The 23,889-nt window shown below is 38.4% G+C and overlaps 2 protein-coding genes across 2 annotated transcripts; both read left to right on the top strand.

Moving 5' to 3' along the window:
* LOC103704493 (cytochrome P450 85A1-like) lies at positions 1–3,801 on the top strand. Its single transcript, XM_008787807.2, has 9 exons — positions 1–326; positions 1,378–1,699; positions 2,059–2,208; positions 2,283–2,531; positions 2,638–2,724; positions 2,826–2,904; positions 3,035–3,141; positions 3,257–3,381; positions 3,679–3,801. The coding sequence occupies exons 1-9, from the start codon at positions 136–138 to the stop codon at positions 3,764–3,766; spliced, it is 1,398 nt and encodes a 465-aa protein (XP_008786029.2). The 5' UTR covers positions 1–135; the 3' UTR covers positions 3,767–3,801.
* Positions 3,802–8,917: 5,116 nt separating this feature from the next.
* On the top strand, positions 8,918–12,373 carry LOC103704494 (UDP-arabinopyranose mutase 1). The gene is made up of 4 exons (XM_008787808.4): positions 8,918–9,366; positions 11,194–11,444; positions 11,540–11,708; positions 11,852–12,373. The coding sequence occupies exons 1-4, from the start codon at positions 9,037–9,039 to the stop codon at positions 12,188–12,190; spliced, it is 1,089 nt and encodes a 362-aa protein (XP_008786030.1). The 5' UTR covers positions 8,918–9,036; the 3' UTR covers positions 12,191–12,373.
* Positions 12,374–23,889: the final 11,516 nt, after the last annotated feature.

The following is a 23,889-nucleotide window of genomic DNA, read 5'->3' on the forward strand; positions in this document are numbered from 1 at the left end:
AGTAATTATCTTCGGTAGCGTGCTGAGGCCCATATAAAGACATACTCGCTTCGGAGCGAGGAGGAACAAGAGCACCCATCTCATTTCTACAACTCCTCTAAGGTGGGTTGGGGAACTCCCAGCTTGAGTGCAGCAATGGTGCTCTTGGGTTGGGTACTTGGGTTGGCACTGGGGTTCTTGGTTGTCTGCAGTGGCTTGTTGAGATGGAATGAGGTGACATACAGGAAGAAGGGCCTCCCTCCAGGGACTATGGGATGGCCACTCTTTGGGGAGACAACAGAGTTTCTGAAGCAAGGACCCAGCTTCATGAGAAACCAGAGACTCAGGTGAGCTTGGAGAAAGATGGTTCTTTGGACTTATTTGCTCTTCCTTTTGAAATTTTGAGATGCTAAAACAAGGAAGTCCTCATTGATACGCACTAATATTTTCTTCATCAATGCATGAGGTCTTTTTTTGAAGGTTTTCTTTATCAATGCATGAGGTTTTGAACTCTCTTATCCATAAATAATTTATGGCTTGATAATAGGTTATTCCTGGATTTACTTCCGGAGGGGATAAAAAACATTTGAGTATTGAATGATAAATCCTTTTTATCATATATTTTCCTTTTATAGAGAAAATAATGGTCTGTCTCATGATACATAGTTGCAAATAAGATGCAACAGATTTTTTTTTCCTCCTTTGTTCTTCAGAAAGTCTGATATTTGGAAACTGATGGCTTTTTAGTGGGTGTTCCCCGTCGCTCAAAAATGATTTATATGTTTTTATCTGATATGAAACATCTGCATGATTTAAAAGGTAGATTTTCTGAAGTGGCTTTTACTGGAAAGTGGTGTGTCTTATTTAAGCCTTTTCTTTAACTCCATTTCCAAGATTCATGTCTGCTAAAAGGAATTCTCTCAACTGTTTTAGCTGGTTCTGCAAGTACTTGCTATTTGATATTACATCACTGTCCTTCATGCATTTCCTTAGCTGCTTTGGTCTACTTCTTTCAGCCACTGAAATACTTCGTTCGGGTCTACTTCTCCAGGCTTGGCAATTATCCCTGCTTTTTTCACATTCATAAAAGGTTCTCTGTTTAGCTACTTTAAGATGATTCCAGGAACAAATTGTCAGTATGATGATTCTCATATATATACAATTTTTTTGAGGAATCATATACTGACAATTTTTTAAGGTGGAAACTGTGCATACTAGACATCAGTGGAGTATTTATTTTCTGGTTTACATGCAAGTAAATAAGCTCAAATTTTAAAAGTTTAGAGAAGTTTTAGGTGGTTGCTGTTAAACATGATTTTTTTTTTCCTTTGCACTTTCTCACACTAAAAGTATGATCTTCACTTATATATATTTTTCTTTTTTTAATGAATTTTGTAGGTATGGGAGTTTGTTTAAGTCACATATATTGGGATGTCCTACAGTGGCATGCATGGATCCAGAGCTCAATAGATTCATTCTCATGAATGAAGGGAAGGGCTTTGTTCCTGGGTATCCACAGTCCATGCTGGATATATTGGGAAAATGTAACATTGCAGCTATACATGGTTCGCTCCATAAGGCTATGAGAAGTGTCATCCTTGGTCTCATCAATCCCTCAATGATCAGAGACCAACTCTTGCCCAAGATCGATGAGTTCATGAGATCTCACCTCAGCAGTTGGAACGGGAAAGTCATTGATATCCAAGAGAAAACCAAGGAGGTTTGTAGAATTTCCAACAGAAAAAACTTGAATCTTCATCTTTAATCTTCTATTCTCCAGTAGTTATTCCCTTCAATACCCAATGAAGGAAGGTATGACTGAGGGGAAAGGAAAAAAAAAAAAACTTGATTGAAGCAGCTTCTACCTAGGAATAGAAGCTGCTTTGATTGGCACAAAGTTGGGAAAAATAACCATACAAGTTTTCAGAGCAGTCCTAGCCTCTTGTTGATTTTAACTACAAATCCTGGGAAAGTAAAGACTAGAACTTGAGCTAATGAAACTTATTTATAATTCAAATTCTTTTAGAGCTACAGATTTCCCTTTCAGAATTTATTAGCCATCTAGTTCTTCATGTTCAGATGGCGCTTCTGTCAGCCCTGAAGCAAATAGCTAGCATCGAAAATAGTCCACTTTCGGAAGCTCTTAAAACTGAGATCTTCCAACTAGTTCTTGGTACCCTTTCCTTGCCTATCAACCTTCCAGGCACAAATTACCGCCGCGCATTCCTGGTAACTCCAAATATTCTTTCCATCTCTTGTAATTTATAAGATTTTGGTATGTTGCTGATATACTCCTTCTGCAGGCAAGGAAGAAACTAATAGGCATGTTGAGAGGTATTATTGAGGAGAGAAGGGCTTCTCAGTGCTCTTACAACGACATGCTTGATTCCCTCCTAAAGAGTGATGACACCACAAAAGTAAAACTCACTGACGAGCAGATCATTGATCTGATCATCGCTCTCGTCTATTCGGGCTATGAAACTGTCTCAACAACTTCAATGATGGCTGTCAAATATCTCCATGATCATCCAAGAGCTTTAGAGGAACTAAGGGTACAAACAATGCTCTTATATTAATTGAATTAAGCTTGTAACCAAATTTTTATATATTTTAAAAATCTCCTATTTGTTGTCCTTATCAATTGATTTCCACTTGCAGAATGAACATTTGAAAATCCAAAAAGGGAAGTCAGCAGAGGATGCGATCGACTGGAATGATTACAAGTCCATGAGTTTCACTCGAGCGGTAAGTCGATCAGTCCAGCAGTGAGTTTCAGTGGGTTTTCCTGCTAATATGAAACATTTCCAATAAAATAGTTTCATAGAAAAATGTTGTTGTTGTTATAGGTAATTTTTGAAACTCTAAGGATGGCCACAGTTGTTAATGGGGTGCTCAGGAAAACAACCCAAGATGTGGAAATGAAAGGTGGGTTCAGAAAAATGGGAACATATGTTCCTTGGTTCCCATCAATCCTATGCTAACTATCCTCTTGCTGTCTCCGGAACCTAACAAAATTTGGGTCCTCAATGTTTGATGTCTGTTGTGTTTTCTTCAGGATTTGTTATTCCAAAAGGGTGGAGAATTTATGTTTACACAAGGGAGATCAACTATGACCCATTTTTGTATCCTGAACCTTTAACCTTCAATCCATGGAGATGGCTGGTGAGCAAGCACGAAGTTTCGATGACATACTTAAGTAATTCAAGTACAGCATGCCTCTTTCTGATTTAATGCAGACTTTGATCTCTAAGCGATATACCCTTTTCACTAAATACAGGAGAAGAACATGGAGTCACACCAGCATTTCATGATGTTTGGTGGAGGAGGTAGGCTGTGCCCAGGAAAAGAATTAGGGACAGCAGAAATCGCAACATTTCTTCACTACTTTGTAACTAGATACAGGTCTGACTATGTCTCTGGCATTTGATCTTCAAAAGTGTTCTTTTTCATTTCATTTTTTTTAAAGAGATAAAGATCATAAAAAAAAAACTCATGAAATTTTTTAATGAAGCACTATCTCACACATCAGGGATTTTGGACTAAATGTGTGGTTGCATGGTTTCTGCTGCTTGTCATATATAGTTCATGCTGCTAGAGTTGAATGACTAAAGAAACAGGGCACCTTCGATCTCGGTTATATGTTTCACTAAAATCCTCTGCAAAGTAATTCTGATTGTTCTCCAAATATTTCTGTTGCAGATGGGAAGAAGTTGGTGGAGATAAAATCCTGAAATTTCCAAGGGTTGAAGCTCCCAATGGGCTGCATATCCGAGTTTGGGACTATTGAAACTAATGTTGTGTACAGATACAGATAGGTTCACTAACAAATCATCAAAGAGAAGTGTTTGTTTTCTATTGTTGAACATGAGATATTAGAAATATAATTAGTCATCACAAAGGCTATGCATTGCATCTGCAAAAGTTTGTCAGTAAAGAGAGGTGTGATAAGTACCTAGGTATAGAAGGGGCCATAGATATGTAGGCCTACTAACAACTGATCAAAAGAAAAGTGCTTTTCTTTAGTTGGTGTTCTAATTGGAAAGTATTATTCTCTCATTGCAAAGTTTTAGCTTGATTTAATTTTGAATGCTCTTGTAATCCTATGTTTACAAGGTAAGGATTAATACCTATTTTTTTATGCACAATGTTGGCAACCTTAGCCACTTCTGCCAACCGAGGATCCAGGTAATGTAACACTAAATCCCACTCAACAAAAGAAAGATCAAGAACAACTAAAAATCATATTCTTTCTGGCTTGTTTTAGAACATATGATTTCTAAAGAGAATTAATGTTTAAGGTACTTAAAATATAGAATTCCAGCCTATTTAAGGATAAAAAAGTTTAATGTGTTCATGAAAAGTCTTGGACCAGAGACAGGCATCAACTCAGTAAATTCATACTAAGCATTACAATGAGCAACATACTGCAAACTGGTGGGTCGCATTGATAACAGACAATTCTCAATCCAACTCCTAAAGAAACGGATACTTTGACTGCTTGCATATATTTAGCACTCTCAAAAGGAATCCATTTTGTCAGAAAAAAATTGAAAGCTGAGGAAAACAGTTTGGAAGAACACCATATTTGGAGAACCTGATGATTTATTGATTATATTCAAATGAATAGGCCACAAAGTATGTAGAAGGAGAGCTTCACCAGATTCGCCGACATTTAGACTTACAATTTTCATTAATCTCAGCAAACATCTCCAAAATTCTTACCGATTTAAGCGGCATCAGCATGTCTTTCTATGCACTTAATGGTGTATGATCAGATGAAAGATTGTAAAAAAGAACACAAGAAGAGAATAGCAATGGCCTGCAGCAGATTTTAGCCCACTAGAATCTGGATAGGATGGTAGACAGCCTGAGACCAAGTTCTGGCCTTGTGGTTTCGTGCTGGGCTCTCAAGTTCCAGGCCAAGTCCATTAGAGAATATCCTTCACTGCCTCAGAGCAACCAACACTTGGCGTTTTCAGATGTGGACAGGTTCTAATAGTTTACTTGGCATGACCTTAGCCTTGCTAAACAAAACCCTTAGGCTTGTTAGGGGAGAAAGAGAGGAGAAGCTTCACCGAGTGTAAATTACCTGTCTTCAGATACTTGGAGATGCATCATCCAAAACTTGAACTTAGGACCCCCTCTTCTTAGGAGATGAGGAGAGACCCGGTTCGCAAATTATGAGCATATTTTTTTGGGGTGTGGCTTTCACTACGGTGCTTCCTCATTTTCCTAATCAAGAAGACCATAGATTATATATTTTTGAGGAATGATCATCGATTATAATATGACTCTATTCCTTGTACCGGTGATTTTCAAGTCAATCAAAGTTTGAGCCCCCCAAGCTAGAGGGATGCGATTGATTTATGACATCCGCCGACTTTTGGGTGAGTGCACCTCTTATCGGGCCACTCGTGCTTTCAGAGAGGCTAACAGTATGGCTGACTGAGTGGCATCCTTCGTGGCTTAGCATTTCGGAAATTTTACTAGGGACAACCACACCTTGATTCCGTCGTCTTATATTCTCTAATTTTGTTTTGATCTTATGGACTGCACCCACACTCGTTATGTGTGAGTTGCCGTTGTACCAACAAAAAAAAAAAGAGTTTGAGCCCAGCCCAGACCAAACTCAAACTTTTGGACCACACTCAAGCACAGACTAAGCACTTGTAGCACAACTCCTCATTTTGCTCGCAGAGGATGAGGAACCAAGAGAAGAAAAAGGTCAATCAATACACACTAAATTTATATATACATGGACTCATTTAATTTGTGAGAAAAATTTCTTCTCACTAAAATATTTTTTCTGAAAAGCTAATGCCTCAGTATATGATGTATAAAAAAGCATTTGGTCGACTATAGAAAAGTGATATATTTCAGATTGGCTTATATTTAGTTGAGTATTCACTTTCTGAAGAAAAGTATATAAAATATATGTTATATCCTTAATAAAAAGAAACATCTTATTCCATTCTATCTAAAAATTTAAAAATATCTTTTTTATAAAAAAATTATCTTAATTTTCAGCCGGTGAAAAATGAACTTTTTCACGTCCTGCATAAATTTTTCCTCCTTATAAAATATAAAAATTTTATTTTTATAAAAAAATTATTTTCTTACCTTTTTCTTTTTTGAAAACTCCAACCTACTACCTCCCTCCGGAACCAAACAAGTCCAATGTCCCTGTTCTAATGGTCAATGAATCTATGGTGCTTCAACTCGAATCATTGATACCAACATATTATAGTATCCTCGTGGGATGATTACACATTGTTTACAATCTTAAAAAATGGGCACCAATATTTTAAACATATATATATATATATATACACAATCTTAAAAAATGGGCACCAATATTTTAAACACACACACACACACCCATCCATCTTTGATGCCAATGTGGAGCCATTTGGCATATTGTGAATTAACTATTCCTTCATGAACTTCAATAAAAAAAACTCGTATTCATTCTGAATCCACTGTGAATCAGATAAAACCCATTTCATTAGGATCAGATGGAGTCAGGTATCCGATAGGTTAGTGCAAACTTCCACCCCTAATTTTGAATCTCGCCTTGGTGTTTCGCCTTGATTGCAATGGTTTTGTCGCAATTCAACAATTGTGATGCTACCTTCGGCGACAAAATGCATGGACTTGGCCTTTGGAGGGTGGTGGTGTGATGCAAGAAAAGGAAATTGTGGAAATTGGTCTTACCAGGAGTCTCATGAGCTACTTGGCTGATGGCATTTGACGGTGGGTGAGCCCTATTACATCCTACCACCTTGCTACGTTCCCTTCCTAAGATGGAAGCCCTTCAGGATCAATTACAGCTTATTCAGAAAAGCTGACTCCTAGTTTCTTCCCTCAGATTAATTGAACGTGTGATAAAAATTAAAGCACTTGCACCAGGTTTTGAGTTGGAAAGGCTAGCATTCAGCCATTTTCTAGCTGTGGATACCTTACCTGGCTTTAATTGCCTGCTTCTCAGTCCACTTGTAACCCTCTTCCAACCACTGTCCTCTCTCTGCAAGTTTCCAGCTATACCAAGATCTCGAGGTTCCCTGTGTCCATTGAAACTCCAGCTGGCTACTGCAGGCAGTGAGCTTGGAGCCAGAAAAAAAGAAATGAAGGCAATAGAATAGATACATAACAATGTGTCACCGACACATCCATTGGCCCACACGGTTACCTTACTGCATGCATATTGGGAACATGTTGGCAATCAGAACGGATCCACTCATATAGAATAAATCAAAAATCTGCCCGTCTGCATCCGACCGATTTATTAAACAAATTAAAAATTCAAATCTCGATCCAACTATTTTATTGAATAGATGATCAAATTTAACCTACGATAGATTGGAGCGAGTTAAATGGATTAAACGGTTAAGCACTGCCATCTCTATCTGGACTTGATGATGGGAATCGATATTAGTTGTCGTGCATTATCTTCCCTATCGACCTAAATTTATAAAGAATTTCATGTTTAAATTTTGGGGCCACATCACTTGCCTTATTAGATGGTTACAAATGAATTAGCTAATGTCATTGTCAAGTGGGATCCTTAGGCCAAAATAGGAGTTGAAATTGGGGTCCCACTTGACATTGGCATTTAAATCCATTGGTACATGACAAAGGAGATCTGAACACTGTTTCGAACGTTGCAATATTTTGTCCTTCAAAGGGACGGTTGAGGCGGACCCTGCTTTCAGTGGCAGTCCCTACGGTGTCCGTCCGAGAATGACTACCAAATGCCCCTGCTTTGGCCGTGAGATCTCTAAGTTAATTTGGCATTGCCTGCGTGTTTTTTAAACATTGCATGCCATAGCATGCTAAAAGTGTCACACGGGAGGTCATAGTTTCGAGTTATCTATTTCAAACAAGTTCATATATGACATAGGCCTGCCTCATTTGATGGCCGTCCATCTCTTGATAGCAGCTATTCACAGCTGTACAACATTCTATAGCAGTGCGCATGCACCGTAGTGGATGCTCAAAATATATAGCTACATGTCTGCATCGAGTCAGTACCAATGTGTTGGCAATGGTAGAACCTTACATTCCATTATAGATGGGTTTAGTTATGACTGCACTTTTCTTGTTGTGTACAAGCTGGGTAAGCATACTCTTAGGACTCATGTCTCCATGGTTGTTTGTCTCAACAAGGAACGCATAAAGTCTTCCATTTGAAGCAAACCATCACTACATCTATAAAGAAAGAAGGTTGGCATGTGGAGTCAATTTCTTTGAAACACCACAGAATATTCCTCTAGACTGAGTCTAGATCCATGTAAGCAACGAAAGTTCAATTATATAAAAAAAAATATTTAATTGAAAAAATTATATTCTACACCATATGCACCATATAGCCGTGCATCATACCAACCAGCTTATCTCTTTTCTGCGAGCTTTGTTCATCATGCACTTATAGCAAGGAGATAATGTGATTGGCATGGCGCATGACTACATTGGGGCGCATAATGTGAGATATAATTTTTTGATTAAATAAGCAAATCCGAGCCTCAACCAACCAGAATTTCTTGACTTTCGGTTTGCCGACAGAAAAAACGGGGTTAAAAAACCAACGATAAATTCTTAACGGTTCATCGCTTTATGCTAAAGTTCAGACCACACCACAACTCCGGATCCGGTCACCGCCCCGTGACTGTACAACATATGGACCGCGCCGTGTGAACACGCGTAGTTCAAAAACCGGTGACGCGGACTGCGTCGCTCGTCACGGATAAATCTTATGTGAGGACGTCCGCATCATCCGCCAGCTCCTCTCGTCCGAGCCCGCGCCTTATTCAGCGGGAAGACCCGTCCCCACGGGATACTTTATGCGGGCGCGGACACGATCGCGTCGGAAGCTCTCCGCGCCGCGCCCGCAGCCCCCGCACGTGATGCCACGTGACGGTTGCTCCTATAAACCCTTTTATTTCTCTATTTGTACCCCCCGCTGCCTCGTTGCAGAAAGAAAAGAAAACAAAAGCTCCTGTAAATCTCTCTCTTCTTTCTTGATCCTCTGTTCTCTGGATCTTGGAGAGAAAGACAACAATGGCGGAGCGTTACGGTTCGATCCCGAGCACGCCATTGCTGAAGGACGAGCTGGACATCGTGATCCCGACGATCCGAAACCTGGATTTCTTGGAGATGTGGAGGCCCTTCTTCCAGCCCTACCACTTGATCATCGTTCAGGATGGGGATCCCTCGAAGACGATTAAGGTGCCGGAGGGGTTCGATTACGAGCTCTACAACCGGAACGACATCAACCGGATCTTGGGTCCCAAGGCTTCGTGCATCTCCTTCAAGGACTCGGCTTGCCGCTGCTTCGGCTACATGGTCTCCAAGAAGAAGTACATCTTCACCATCGACGATGACTGCTTCGTGAGTAATCTCTTCCTTTCTATGGCTTTTTTTTTCTTTCTTGTGGGGGTTTTGGATCTGGGGTTTAGGTCTGGGTTGGGGATTTGAGGGAAAGGTGGGAACTTTGTTCGGTTTTGCAGATCTGTTGTTGGATGTGGGGGATCTATTTGGTGGGCCCCGTTGTGTTAATTCAGGATAAAAAAGATGGAGTTTTTGCAGTGGATTTTTCGTTTTCCCCCACTTTTTTATTGTTTTCCTTCTTAAGAAATTTTTGCTTAGTTGGATTTTATAATATCGGTTATGATCGTGATGTTAGGACTCGGATCTGGGGAACAAGGCTTTTTTAAAGGATTTTTTTTTGAAAATTATTTTATTTCATCCCTCGTTTGCATTGATAGGTATTGTCGGCACACATATTTAGCCCTTTTTTCCAACAAAAAAATATAGTTCTTTAGCATCTTTTGTTCAATGGTCTTGTTTGTTTTAGATTTACCTTGTTTTGTCTGCTAAATCTTTATAATGATTTTTCTTAGATTCGAATTTTGAAGGACAATGATCCGCTTCTGTTGGGTTGAAATCTGAGTCTGCTGCTGTTTTTTTCCAGAACCAGAAACATGTGATTCTGAATAGTTTGATGGACCTCTTTAAAGGGGTTTAGCTGACGCTGCTTCTTGCTGATCTCGATGAGATCAAGTGTCTGCGTCCTGGTTAAAATTTATTTTGTGCTTAATTTGCGATGGGATGGCCATGTAATGCTATTATGAATTTTTTTCCGGCATGAGTTCTTTAGTTGTTTTGATTCTGTAAAGTGCATAAGAAGTGCAGATCTGTCCCTGGCAAACATCGATGTTATGCCATTGTTCTTTGAATTGCATGTTTATAATACATGCTTTAAAACAAGCCACATATTAGTAGGAGATTTTAAGTAGATACTGTTTTTTGATATACAATTTTAGTACATGCTTGGAAACTGAATTTTGTGGTGCTTGTGAATTATACAAGAATTTCAGTTTTCTCTCTTTTATATTCTCTTCGTACATTGACGTTGGTGTTGTTTGATTCATTTTTTTAAGCAAACGGTTTTTTTTTTTTGGGGTAAAATCATCATTTTGGTTATTTGGTCTTTATAGTTGGCAATGTTATGCACAGAAAAAAATTGTACCAACCTCATGTTACATTACTTCAAATGGCCCTGTCGGTAAATAGGCTCAAACTTTCTCATGAAGAATGTAATTCTGGTGGGCTAGCTGCATCATTTGATGGCATGGATCGGTAATTGACTTTTAGCATGTGGCTACATCCTGATTGATATGTCTGCCAACTTTTGATATAATTAGATTTTAGTCTCTTGTCGACATTATCGTTCATGAAATGTACAAGTCAATGGCATCATCAGGAACCATGGGCTCCAGTTGTGATGTGCTAGTTAAAACTTTTGGATTGGTAGTTGCCTGATCACATTGCAATTTGCTACATGAACTTGAAAACTTAAAAATCATAATCCCTGCATTTTGGATATGTAATGAAAAACTAGTTCAACTACATCTCCCTGCTTGAAGGTTTCAGGATTGTTAATTTCAGTATAACTGCACCCTGTCACTTCATTGGCACGAACATAGTTAGTAACTCTGTATAAATTGAATAGGTTGTTTTTTTTCGAAAGAATAGTGGTTGCATGAGAAATCTACATGATTTTCGTATATGCATCTTGCCTAGCTATGCTATCCATACTTTTAAATATTGACATGATTAAATTATTTAGTGTAATAACTTGTTAGCCTAGCCCATTGAGTTGGATGATGTATGAGCTTTTGTAGATATAAACAACTGACTTGTATTTTTATACAGGTTGCTAAAGATCCATCTGGCAAAGAGATCAATGCACTTGAGCAGCACATAAAGAATCTCCTCACCCCTTCTACCCCCTTCTTCTTTAACACTCTGTATGATCCCTTTAGAGAAGGTGCAGACTTTGTTCGTGGATATCCTTTCAGCCTTCGGGAAGGTGCTACAACTGCTGTTTCTCATGGCCTTTGGCTCAACATTCCTGACTATGATGCTCCCACCCAGCTTGTCAAGCCTCATGAGAGGAACACAAGGTAGCAAAGCATATATTGCTGGAGGAGTCATTGATGGATGATCAGTTGTTTAATACCAACTTTATCATTAAGTTGCTCGGTCTTTTGTTTACCAGGTTCGTGGATGCAGTTCTTACAGTTCCCAAGGGGACTTTGTTTCCAATGTGTGGAATGAACCTGGCTTTCAACCGTGAACTGATAGGCCCTGCAATGTACTTTGGACTTATGGGTGATGGCCAGCCTATTGGGCGTTATGATGATATGTGGGCTGGATGGTGTACCAAGGTAAGTCGCTCTATAGACAATACATGCCTCCTGCTGTTTTCCATTGCTACTTACTGTAGAAGCTTGCTCATCCAAAGTTGTTAGAACTTCAGCATTTCTAAAGTTGTTTAGAGTTGTAATCTGTAATTGGTGTTATATTGCAGGTGATCTGCGACCACTTGGGTTTGGGTGTGAAGACCGGACTGCCCTACATCTGGCACAGCAAGGCCAGCAATCCGTTTGTGAACTTGAAAAAGGAGTACAATGGTATTTTCTGGCAAGAAGAGCTGATCCCGTTCTTCCAATCTGCTGCCCTTTCAAAGGATTGCACCACCGTTCAGAAATGCTACATCGAACTGTCAAAGCAAGTGAGAGCAAAGCTCGGGAAGATTGATCCTTACTTCAACAAGCTTGCAGATGCCATGGTTACATGGATTGAGGCTTGGGATGAGCTCAACCCTTCTGGAGCTGCTGCTGAGAAACCCAATGGCCCAGCCAAGTGAAATAGGGCAGGCAATATGGACGTCTTTATCATTTCCTTTTCTTATTAGTATTCATGGACTTGGATGTTATTCATATTGTTTTTTTAGCTTCGTTATGAGGCTCCGGGTGCTTTTGTAGTTGATGTTGTAATCTTATTGACACATCGCGTCAATAAAATATTTTATGCTGTGCCTTTAAATTCAGTCCGAACTTTTTCATCACCATGGCAGGGTGGTTTCGGAAATGATTTCATGCTGTTGCTACGTGAAAGATCATTTGTTCACGAAGTCATTTATCTTAGCATGTTGTTCTGGTGAAGGCAGGAGTAAGAGTGCAATTGGGTCTGCCATTGTGGCAACAGCATCGATGAATACTAGCTTTAAATTGGTTTATAGGCAATCAGATGGAGTAAAGGGAAGGGAAGAAGATCAATGAGGCATGTAGGTTGTGAGGAGTATTCTGCCCTTAGGTGACTGACATTTTTTCATTGTCAACGTTTAACAGAACAGAGCTGCCCTTTTTAGCTGGTGGCTGTCAAATGACCCTGTAAAAATAGGTTCCGATGGAGGCTCATATTTTGCTAATCTGATCCGAAACTGACCCAAAACCTAGGGTTTCGATCTTTGAAAAGAAATTCAATAATTTTATTGGGTGGGGCTTGGGTTCTGAAATTAGATTTTAAGTTTTATTGAATTGGATTTGGATTTAGTCCATGCCTGTACCTTGACTTGATTGTATGCTTATATACAAACATTTTGGTATGTATATGTATGTATGTATATATATAGTACATACATATAGGTATCTATTAAGACTGAAATTAGATCAAATACAGATCGAATACTAGTATGGATGGTAGTCAGATATAAAGATTTATGTCCATATTTATTTTAAATAGATATGGATACAAATTAGATATGGAATGTATAGATATAAATACAAATATAAATCAGAAAATTAAACTTTATATTACATAATCAAAGATGTTACTAAATGGATGATAAATCAAATTAAGAATATATTAATATGGTCATTTATTTTTCTTAAAAGTTCATAAATACTATATAAAATTAAATAAGATTATATATGAAATTGGAATTCAGATACGGATCAGATAGTTGTCTATTCATATCTATATCTATTTTTCTTTGATGGATATGAATACAAAAATATTTATCGGATGCACAAATTTTTATCCATATTCCGATAGTTTTGGATACAAAAATGGATACGGACCGATCCACTTTTACCCCAAGTATCTATCGATTTTTCTTTATTGATTTGGCCAAAATTTTTATTCATATCCTTTGTAGTGTTTTTTTAACATATTTGTTACAATTTAGTATTTATACAAAGTTACATTATTGTACAATTTTTTTATTCATATATATATATATATATATATATATATATATATATATATTAATGGATGATTAGATAACAAACATAATGGTTGAATTGGGGCCCTCTTTTAGATATAACTTTTAGCTTTTTCTTTAATATATATTTTCTTGTTTCAGTATTCAGGAAATAGCATTTTGAGTATATTGAATATTTTTTTAAAATCTAAAATATAATAAAATAACTTGCTAAATATTTGATTTCTACCTGAAGCTTAGATCCAATATTTTATCTTTTTTGGATCCAGAATTAGGTGGATATAAAATTTTAGTTGAGTTGTGGCCTGGCTGTGATAAATATATTTTAGATTTGTGTATGAATGTGGTCAAACGTGACGGGACCGATTCTGACATCTCTACCTATAAACAGTTCTGTAAGGCCTAAAAGCTTTTTGTTGTGTGTAGCTGCAAGCCTGCAAAGTAGCTCATTGTATGCTTGCTTTGGGAAGAATGTGGTATGCTCCGTACTCATGTATAGTTTTATGGATGGCCCTGATTCTATGATGATATGAATGATGGATGCTTTTGTTGCTATCAGAGGCAATGCATAGTACTTACTGAAAGTGTACGATCAAGATTTGATAGATCAATTGGTGAATTTCAATTATGATGCAATTAGATGCACTTCTATAATTATTCTTCCAAACCATGATTAAGAGGCAATGTAATTTTTTTATTGAAAATAAAAAAGATGAGTAAACTTAAGCCACCATGCAAAATAGCTAAGCACATTCATTACTAAAAAAACAAACTAAGCACATCCTTGGCTATCATATCTGATCCCTCAAAATCTAAGGCTTGACAGCCATAATCTTGAATCATCAAAAATTACAAGCGAACTAAATGAAATCAAGGCATGTTTGGCTGGAGATAATTGAGCTTTAGAATAGGAATGAGAATGAGTAACTCTCATTTTAGCTTCTTGTTTTGGAGGAATCCTATTCTTATTCTGATTGTAAAAGGAAATGGAAATGTTTAGATCTCTCAAAATTCAATTCTAGACTATCTTGAAATGCTCAAATTTTATTTCAATTCCAATTTAGTCACGAACTAAATGCATTAGGGGATATGGTCCTTTGGATTTCCATTCCAGTTTTGATTCGGGTTTCGAACCAAATATGTCCTTAAAGCAGGCAACCCAGAGCACCTGTCCAAGTATGTCTCTATCTTCTTTTCGAAAAAGGAATCGCTCATTGACATTTACTCAGTCATCAGCAGAATCATGTCATTTTTAACAAATAATGTTGGTGATATCTAGAAAATTTTGTGAACCTCATTTGCATTTTTTCACTCTACTTTGCGCGACGCAGAGGCGCTGCACGACGAAGATATACAAAACTGAATTCTATACAACTGCAAGCATTAAGGCATAGACAAGGGTAATCTTTAAGCTCCCAACAACAGCCATACAAGACCAGTAAAGCCTACAGCATCTGATTGAACACTCTGTTTTAATGCAAGGTCATCCGATGTTGTGTCCCCTCTCTGGCATCACAGTGGATCTTGTTTTGGAGATTTCAGATCCTGCAGTAAGATTGCATGAACAGATTTTCTAGGACATGAATCATAATTCTTCCTTTAGGACCTCTTACTAGTAGAGGTGATGGGGATGAAAAGTTTCAGGCTCATATCCTCAAAGTGAGATGAGTTCAGAACAACTGCTTCCATGCAAAAAAACACAGGAGGACCGAGACTTTGTTTTTCCCATCTTTCTTGTTTTAAGCTGTATTTTCTCTATATTGCAGCATGTTTGACATTACTAATTTTTCCTTATGGAGAATAATGGGCAAACAGGTCATGGGATTTTTGGACGTACAAAAAAAAAGTTTCATAATCTAATAAAACACAAACAACTCATAAATAGAGACCAAATTAGTTCCTGTGTAGGTGAAGCTCTTTTGGCCTAGAACTTCCTCCTTATGCTCCAAGCAAGACTCCAGCTTCCTTGCCCATCAGAATGAGACAATTTTGCGTTTATTGCAAGAAAATCCTACTGAATCATGCAATTTCAAGCCTATGGTTAGCAACCTTACAATTTACAGTGCTTGATTGTGCATATGGCTCTGCAAAAACCTTTGCATAGTGTAATGTCCTTAGGAGCCATAGAATGTTCTTGACATCTTAGGGCCCACCTCAAAATCCCAAGAAAAAATATAAACTAAGCTTTCGGCAGCCAAGATTATTACTTCCAAAAAAAAAAAAGTGAAACAAAAGTAGGGAAATGCAGAAGTTTTGTGCAAATACTATCTTCGAAATAAACCTGCATGCATGAGGCACTCAACAACAATACCAAACAGGCCCTAGTTACAGTACTACTCGCAAGTGATATAATTAGCCATTGCACAGAAATAAAAACAGGTTTCAACATAATTCAGTGAAACGAGCTTCAGGCTCTTTAATAATACACAATGACTGCGAAGGAGCAATGTTGTTATGATCGGCTTGCGGAGGAATCATTGATCTTTTTATGCTCTTTGTAGCAGGCTTATCTCCCTCATGACTGATCTGTGAATCTGTTTCCTGTGCCACCAGGTCAGATGGAACATCTCCTTCTTAAGAGACCCATTGATAACCTGTGGACCCAACAGAGAAGAGTGCTTGCTTGTGACCTTCCTGCCATCCCAGACCTTCTTGGCTCGTGCTTTGCTGAGGGAAATCTGCCTGTTAAACAGAAGCAAAAGACAGACACAGCCATGAGTTTCTCTGACTCCCTTAAGGCCAATAAAACTTGGTGAAGGTACTTTGAGAGTTGTAATTAGACTGAGTTCAATTATGCTCACTATCAGATGTCAATGCAGCTTTTCATATATTGTAATCATGTAAACTAGATCTCTTGAATATCCACAGTGGTACGAGGTAGCCATTTGTTGTGCTACAAGTTGCAAGAGTTTCAAGTCTTGAGCTAATACAAAATCTTCATCTAACTTGAAGAAGGCCACAATCTTCCGGTACATGCAATTTTGGGCATTTTAGGCTTAGGTTACTCTCAGATTTTCTTAGAAATGAGGGAGAGCAATCGAAAGGAAAGAGAAGCATACTAAACAGCTTTCTTCTTTAACCCGCAGAACTCTCCAGCATGATCAACCACATATTCCAATAAAAATAGAAAACAAAATATCGCGGAGCACTCGAGGCAACTCTTCATCTTCAGTCCATAAGATATTATCATCATGACTGGCCACATAGACAATCATCCAATTTGCAATTTTGTTAGATTCTTATTAACGGTTCTATAATTAGTCTCTCTATAATATGCTTAATCTGAAAAGTAACTGCTTATCGTAGCCCGAATATCAAGTGCGGCACACCCTCCTCCCACAGCCGCGAACAAACGCTTACTTCACATGCAAGCTCTCCATTATTTTTATTTATCCCATGGTACTCTGGAAACGGGAGTACCTATCAGGGATAACAAGAAATTATCTCCAGGGTGCCTATCGGCTTCCGGACGAGCACTGGTGCAGCGTTGGGATAAGGAGCCAGCGCGCGCGCTTTGTGTCTGCTGCTCCGCTTGTAGGCTTTGGGGCTTCTGAAATCTGAACCCGTTGTACAGCTGCTTGGAAAGCCATCTGGGGCACTGTACTGTGTGTCTATTACTGTATGGTCACGTCCACTGACTTGACATGCAACAACGTGTCATGTCCAGTCTCTTGACAAATTAAGGTCTTGCAGCTGGATTATTTTAATTATCCTTTGGCTTTCACATGAGAATTGGATGGCTGGGCTAGGGCAAAATATGTGGCTTATCCATACTTGCTGGATGGCTATTTGTTAGGTGATCCTTAGTAATCAACTTTCATGAGTGGTGCAAGGGGTATTTTCTATTTTGCGCATACCAAAATTTCTTCCATCCAATCTGACTTGACTCTAATAAAACAGGTTTTATCCGATCAGTAACAAATTCGAAACCGATGTAATTAAGTAGCGGTAAAATCTACTCCGAACTCGATCAAGATATATATAACTTTTTACAAATTCCGTCTCTATTTTTTCTTCTTCAGTCGCTTCACCCGTGAGAAAGATTGAATATGTGAAATATTACATATCATAATACTTAGTTGTTCATTTCTTTTAGTAATTGATTTTCTTAGTTTAAGAGATATTTGACTTCTATTATTTTTGAAATTTAGAAACAATACCATCACATCCAACTCTACCGACTCCATCTCACTCTGAGGTGAATATGGAGCGAATATGGGTAATGGCCTACCGATCCATATCCGATCTGTCTACCATTTCCATCTACATATGGTGCAACTTGCAGAAATCACTTTGGTATAAATTAGAGTGGTTAAACACCGGCTTGCCAAATTAGTGCTATGACATATTGAGAACATTTTATTTGCTCCAATTCATCACTCCAAAACATTCTTCAAATTTTACTAACTTTTCTCATCTATTCTTATGAAGGATCTAAATATATAGTTGTAATGGCTTTTAATTAAGATTATTATCAAATAAATGGAAATTGAGAATAATTTGCTATATGTACTTGTATAAGTTACAGCAAAAGATTGAAGTACTTGTATAAATTATAGCAATCTTAGCTGATCAAATCAGGATTTTGTGGACTCCAAAACTATGTGTGCACTAACTTGCCATCCAAATCATTTTTTTTAATTATTTTTTGTAACCTTTTCATAGATTTCAATGATGAACCTAATTTGTAGTTGTAATGGTCCGCAATCCATTTTGTAGCAAGGCAAAACTAAAGTACAATTTTTTTTGACTTCATGGTTTCCATTACAATGAGAATTTTCAATCAAGTTGTTATATGAGCTTGTTTGCACCTATAGATAAAAAATATTGCTTCATATCCTCAGAATATTGCTGCCAAGCACTAATTGACATGCTCTGATTTTTTTGCATTCACCAATATATCATACGTATAAACTTGAGTTAAGGTATTATCAACAGGATGCAAAGCTATTAACATCATCAGCCTTCCTACTGAAGAATTTATTATATTTCTCCATCCGAATGTATAATACACTATAGACAAAATACTTCTAATCTGTTCTCTACTAGATCCCATCCCTCCCCTCCCCCCACTTCTAATCTTTACTGAAGAATCTACTTCTAAGCTGTTCTCTACTAGATCACATCCCTTCCCTCAAAACAAAACAAAAAAAAAGGGAAAAAAAGTTTTCACACCCCACTTGTTTTCTAGTGAAATTAATTGTACAAGGACCTAGAGTTACAGCTAGCACAGATTCAAGCCATTTCACATTGATTGGCACTTAAGATACTCCTGTCTTGGTAGAAGGGCCCATCAAACCCTAGCCATTTGTTCAATATGTTAAAAAATTATATTGATATAACATCTTATATGGCATTGGATGAACATAGAAGCAAAAAGGACACAAATATTCTAAATATTTCACTTCCCTGGCTACTTCCCTATCGCTGTCTCCCCTCAAATCACACGGACTGCTGGTGATTTGCATAAACTTCCTCAAAGCAAGGTCGACACTCCCACCGAGTTTAGTTCTAGTAGCTGTAGACCAATTTCTTTCAAGATCGATATATAATATAACTTATGCAAGTATGGTTATTGTTTCATGCTTGCAATCGATGCTCATACCATAGCATGAAGGTCTTAAACTCGCCCCTTCTTTACAATTGCATGTGCATAAGACATCCTGTAGCTTTTGTTTTTAATTCTTGTTCTCTCTTTTAAACACTTTGAACATGCTTGGTTGGAGAAAGTTGGACTCTAGAATAGAAATAGGAATGAGTGATTCCCATTTTGGCCATTTGTTTGGAGGAAATTTCATTTCCATTCTGATTACAGGGAGAAATAGAAATATGTCCCAATCCTTCAAGATCCAATCTCTACTCTCTCCTAATATTCAAATCCTTTAATTTTGATTCCGGTCATGAACCAAATGCGTTGAAGGATATGGCCATTTCGATTCTTATTCTAATTCATTCCAATACTGATTCCTGTCCCAAACCAAATGCACCCAGACTTTAGTGAGTGCTTCAGCATTTCTTGAAGAGTATTGCCAAACAAGTGTAAACTCCATTTTTGTTGCAATATCCATAGGATTTGATGGTTAATGATAGTTAGAATACCAACTTTTTCCTTGAAAAAAAAAAGATAAATGAGTCATTTTAGAATCTTTTGAGAGACTTCGAATTAATGTGAATCTAATAATATAATGTATGTCATACTTAATAATAATAATAGTAAATTTTTATTTATTAAGGATGCTATGCTTTCTATCTCAAGATGTGTACCAAGCACCACACATCTCAAGTGGGACATGGTTAACGAAAACATATATTCTTGCTTGCCAGAGGAGGCAGCCTTTTGATTAAAGCAAATTTTCTAATAAAACTTATGAAAAATTAATATATTGCATGCATACAAAAATAAATAAATAAATAATAAGACTTGTAGAATTAATTCCCAAGAAAAGATGTGACCGAAAAATCATTAGTGTATTCCCTTGATGAAAATTTTGTCTGCATCTATATGGATAGATAGCATGTTCATAATATGGGGATGTATGGATAATTTTTAATTAATTTTATATGCGCACTTTAGTTTGCTATTGACAATATTTTTTTGAAGCCATTTCATCCTTGCTTGTATGAGATTTAGCCCAAGGAAAAAGAGATGTTTTTCATAGGTGGATATATATGGTCCCGCAAAGAGATGAAGTACTCAAAATGTTATTGTTTTGTATTCTCGAGCAAAAAGGGAATTGTTTTGTTCGTTTACTCCTCCAAAACATTTCCTCATGAGTTATAAGATTGAGAGGAATATGTCTACCAGATGATACGTGCTCTTTAAGGCTTCACAACGTAATATATGTCCTAGTCCAGTGATTTCTCTATCATGTATTATAAAGTTGGGTATGCATCTACTATGAATTAAAGATATTTCAATGTGTACCCTTTGACATCTAGCTTCCACATATGCACTATACATGGAATAATGGTAGGAATTTGTGATTTCATTGGATTTTCTTCTTTTTTTCAGAGGGAGGAAAGAGGGAGAGGAATATTGTAGCTGGTTCAATTTGTTGAAGTTATGATAAGAAAGAATTTTTGCCCTTTTTTCCTTCTTCTCCCTCTCCTTATCTAAGGTCTCCATGGATGTGAAATAGATGTCCCCAAAACAGCTAATGTGAAAGATAATGAACACCATCTATCGGTTGTTGGCTATAACAGAAGTGAATCAGATGATGAGATATTTGAGAGTCTAAATTTTGCTCATCTAAATGTACTATGATCTAGGAGTGCATATCTCCTACATCCATAGTTATACAATTATATTGCGCAGTTAGGACACATGGCAGATATTTATTGGCCATTAAAGTTGTAATTATCTACCTGTCTCTTTGCAGTTGGGTAATAAAGTTTCTTCAAGAAGGACATGGCGCAACTAAGATAAAGCTAGCATCACCAAAAAAATATGCCGCTATGCAACACCACCTATTTGGAATAAGAGTTGGAGTGAAGAATGGAATTGGCAAAAAAAAGGAGGTAGGAACCACGCCCACCACACACTTCGAGTGCCACAAAGACAAGCCACAAATATATCTGCCAAGTGTGGATGCCCGGCCATGGAGTGCTGACATCTCGGTTGTCTCCATCCAAAACTTCTCCCTTCCAAGTTCCAACTAGTTGGGTTAATAAGTTGCCAAAGTGTTCAAAAAACTTCTCCATCAAAAAAGGTTGCAAAAGAATGGTGAAGATGATGCTGCCGAAAATTGTATTGGTAACGGCTTTCGTTTGCGATGGAAGGATTGCAGTGGTGAGCTACCGGAGGCCGACATGGTTGCATTGCATCGCATCATTCTCTCTTGCGATAGTAGGAGGTCTTTTGGAGACAGAATTCTAGAGTCCAGTGGATCAAAAAAGTAGACAGGAACACTCAGTTCTTCCACCGGTCAACCATCATTAGAAGACAAAGGAACATGATCCGATCCTTGAGAGATGGGTTGAGTAGAGAATAGAGGAAGAGAGCAAAGTTAGGCAACTTCTGTTTGACTTTTTCAGGTCCAGATGGAGAGAGGACAGTAACTCGGAGGTGTCCACCAGTTTTCTTCGTCGGATGTCGGAGTTGGGGCGACGGAGAATGCATATCTGATTCGGGTAGTGTCAGAGACTGAGGTGCGGGCGGCGTTTGGGCTTGGCGAAGGACAAAGTTCCCAAGGCCGGATGGCTTTTTTCTTCTTTTTCAGGAGGTATTGGTGCATCATCCGGAGGCCGATAGTGAAGACAGTCCATCTGTTCTTCAATACGACGTCCTTGGCTGATGACTGGATGGCAACCTACGTCACCTTCATTCCGAAGCACCTGGATGCAGTGGAGCCCGGTCACTTTAGGCCTATTATTCTTTGTACTACTCTTTACAAGGTAGTGACGAAGATCAGGTGGGAAAGATGAAACGTTTACTGTCCGGGCTCATCTTCCAAAAATAAGGGGCATTCGTGGGGAGTTAGAGCATTACCGACAACGTTCTAATTATCCAAAAGATGATATGGGATCTACAGCATGCCCCAAGGTAGCAAAACTACATGGCAGTGAGCTAGATATGGAGGAGGCCTACGATAGAGTCCACTGGTGTTTCCTCAGGTTTGCATTGGAGAGCTTTGGTTTCCACAAGCCCTGGGTAGCCTTGGTACTTGGTTTTGTGCAAAGGCCATTCTTTTCCATCCGAATCAACGGGTCGTCATCGCCTTTCTTTCACTTCACCATCGGGCTTCGCCAAGGTTGTCCCTTGTCCTCTTGCATGTTCATCATTTGTGCTGATGTGTATTCTTGCGCCCTACAGGTTACTTGTCGAGAGTGGGAATTGGCCGCCTATGTGCCAGCATCCAATGGCTGACCGATATTCTATATTTTGTTTGTAGACGACTGCCTCCTCCTTGTTAGGGAGAGGATGAGGGATGCAGTGGCCCTTAGAGGTGTCCTGGAGGACTACTGCAATCAAGGCAGAGGGTGAACCTTCACAAGTCTACCATTTGCTTCAGTTTGAAGATGGAGTTGTAGGTGAAGTAGGAGATTAGAAGACTCCTTAGCATGTGGGAGCAGAAGGGGTCGTGGAGCTATTTGGGCATCCCTATTAAGGAGAGCAGACTACGGGTGTTGGAGTGCCTTAGCATAGTGCAACGCGTCTAGGAGAGGCTGGAGGGCAGCCTCGTTATCCATGATGGGTAGGGTGATGCTGATAATGTTGGTCCTGAGCTCTATGCTAATATATCTCATGTATAACACAGTTGTTCTGAAGACTGTGTTGATGAGAATTGAGTGGCTTCTTCGAAACTTTCTCTAAGGTTTCTTCGGAATTTAATTTTGAGCTGAAAAGCTTGTAATCTTTGAATTATTTAAGAGGCTTTTATCGTTAATATCTAAAAGATGTTGGTGCTGGTGATGAAAAGTTTTGCATATATATATATAGATATATATGACATTCTAAGACATTTATAATTTAAGAGTCAAGTCATTTGTGATTATATATATCCAGTAATTCATGTAGAATCGAAACAAGCTCCCGACCAAGTACGCGCTCGATTTGATCAAGAATCACATAACATTGATAATGATGCTTAACATGCATTCCAATCTCAATCCTCTATAGTCTACAGAATAACTTGCGCAACTATAGTCCTCTTCTTCCTCTGATATATCTTCTTTGGCGATGACAAACTTCTGTAGATATAGGGGCTTCAACTACTATATATGATAAATTATTCTTCTAAACAAGTTGGCATGATTGTTTGAGAATGGATAAATCTCACGTGAGACTCACACGACACCCAACTACCTCGGTGCATTGCACCAATCTAGATTGGAGTGAGGATCAGTTGCAGTACTTTTAGGCCCACGCAATTATGTGAAGACATGTCATAAACATCATACACCATGCTTCAATTCATGTGGTGCCCGGCATCACATGCATGAGAGAGAGTTCAGTCATGTTCTTACTTACCCGGAGGACAATCTCAATCAACTTAATGCTACGTGTGCTTATACAACGGATCGAATCCAAAATCCTCTTAGATTGTTACCTGCTGCTCAGCCACCATAACAATATCAACTTCTTTAGAAATATTTAACCATATGATCCACACGAACAGCTTCATCACAAATACTCGACTGCTCGTGACTTGATGTAGAAAGTTGGTGACCAAGCCCTGAAAGGAGTCCAGAACTGTGGTTCTCCAGAATTCCATGGGTAGATATGTGGAGGGAGAAAAAAAAGATTGGTACATAACTCCTCTCATGGATCGACACGTGGTGATTCTCATGCTGCGATGGTGACTTGGGTGTTGACGCCCTTTATTCGGACGCGATTGCTC

The sequence above is a fragment of the Phoenix dactylifera genome, unplaced genomic scaffold (assembly GCF_009389715.1).
Source record: "Phoenix dactylifera cultivar Barhee BC4 unplaced genomic scaffold, palm_55x_up_171113_PBpolish2nd_filt_p 000007F, whole genome shotgun sequence".
NCBI classification, from domain to species: domain Eukaryota; kingdom Viridiplantae; phylum Streptophyta; class Magnoliopsida; order Arecales; family Arecaceae; genus Phoenix; species Phoenix dactylifera.

Excerpts from the sequence above, each read along its gene's own strand:
- LOC103704493 (XM_008787807.2), top strand. The coding sequence starts at position 136 with ATGGTGCTCTTGGGTTGGGTACTTGGGTTGGCACTGGGGTTCTTGGTT. Across the intron at positions 2,905-3,034 it reads CCAAGATGTGGAAATGAAAG|GATTTGTTATTCCAAAAGGG; the intron begins GTGGGTTCAGAA and ends TGTTTTCTTCAG. Across the intron at positions 3,382-3,678 it reads TACTTTGTAACTAGATACAG|ATGGGAAGAAGTTGGTGGAG; the intron begins GTCTGACTATGT and ends TTTCTGTTGCAG.
- LOC103704494 (XM_008787808.4), top strand. The coding sequence starts at position 9,037 with ATGGCGGAGCGTTACGGTTCGATCCCGAGCACGCCATTGCTGAAGGAC. Across the intron at positions 11,445-11,539 it reads CCTCATGAGAGGAACACAAG|GTTCGTGGATGCAGTTCTTA; the intron begins GTAGCAAAGCAT and ends TTTGTTTACCAG. Across the intron at positions 11,709-11,851 it reads GGGCTGGATGGTGTACCAAG|GTGATCTGCGACCACTTGGG; the intron begins GTAAGTCGCTCT and ends GTTATATTGCAG.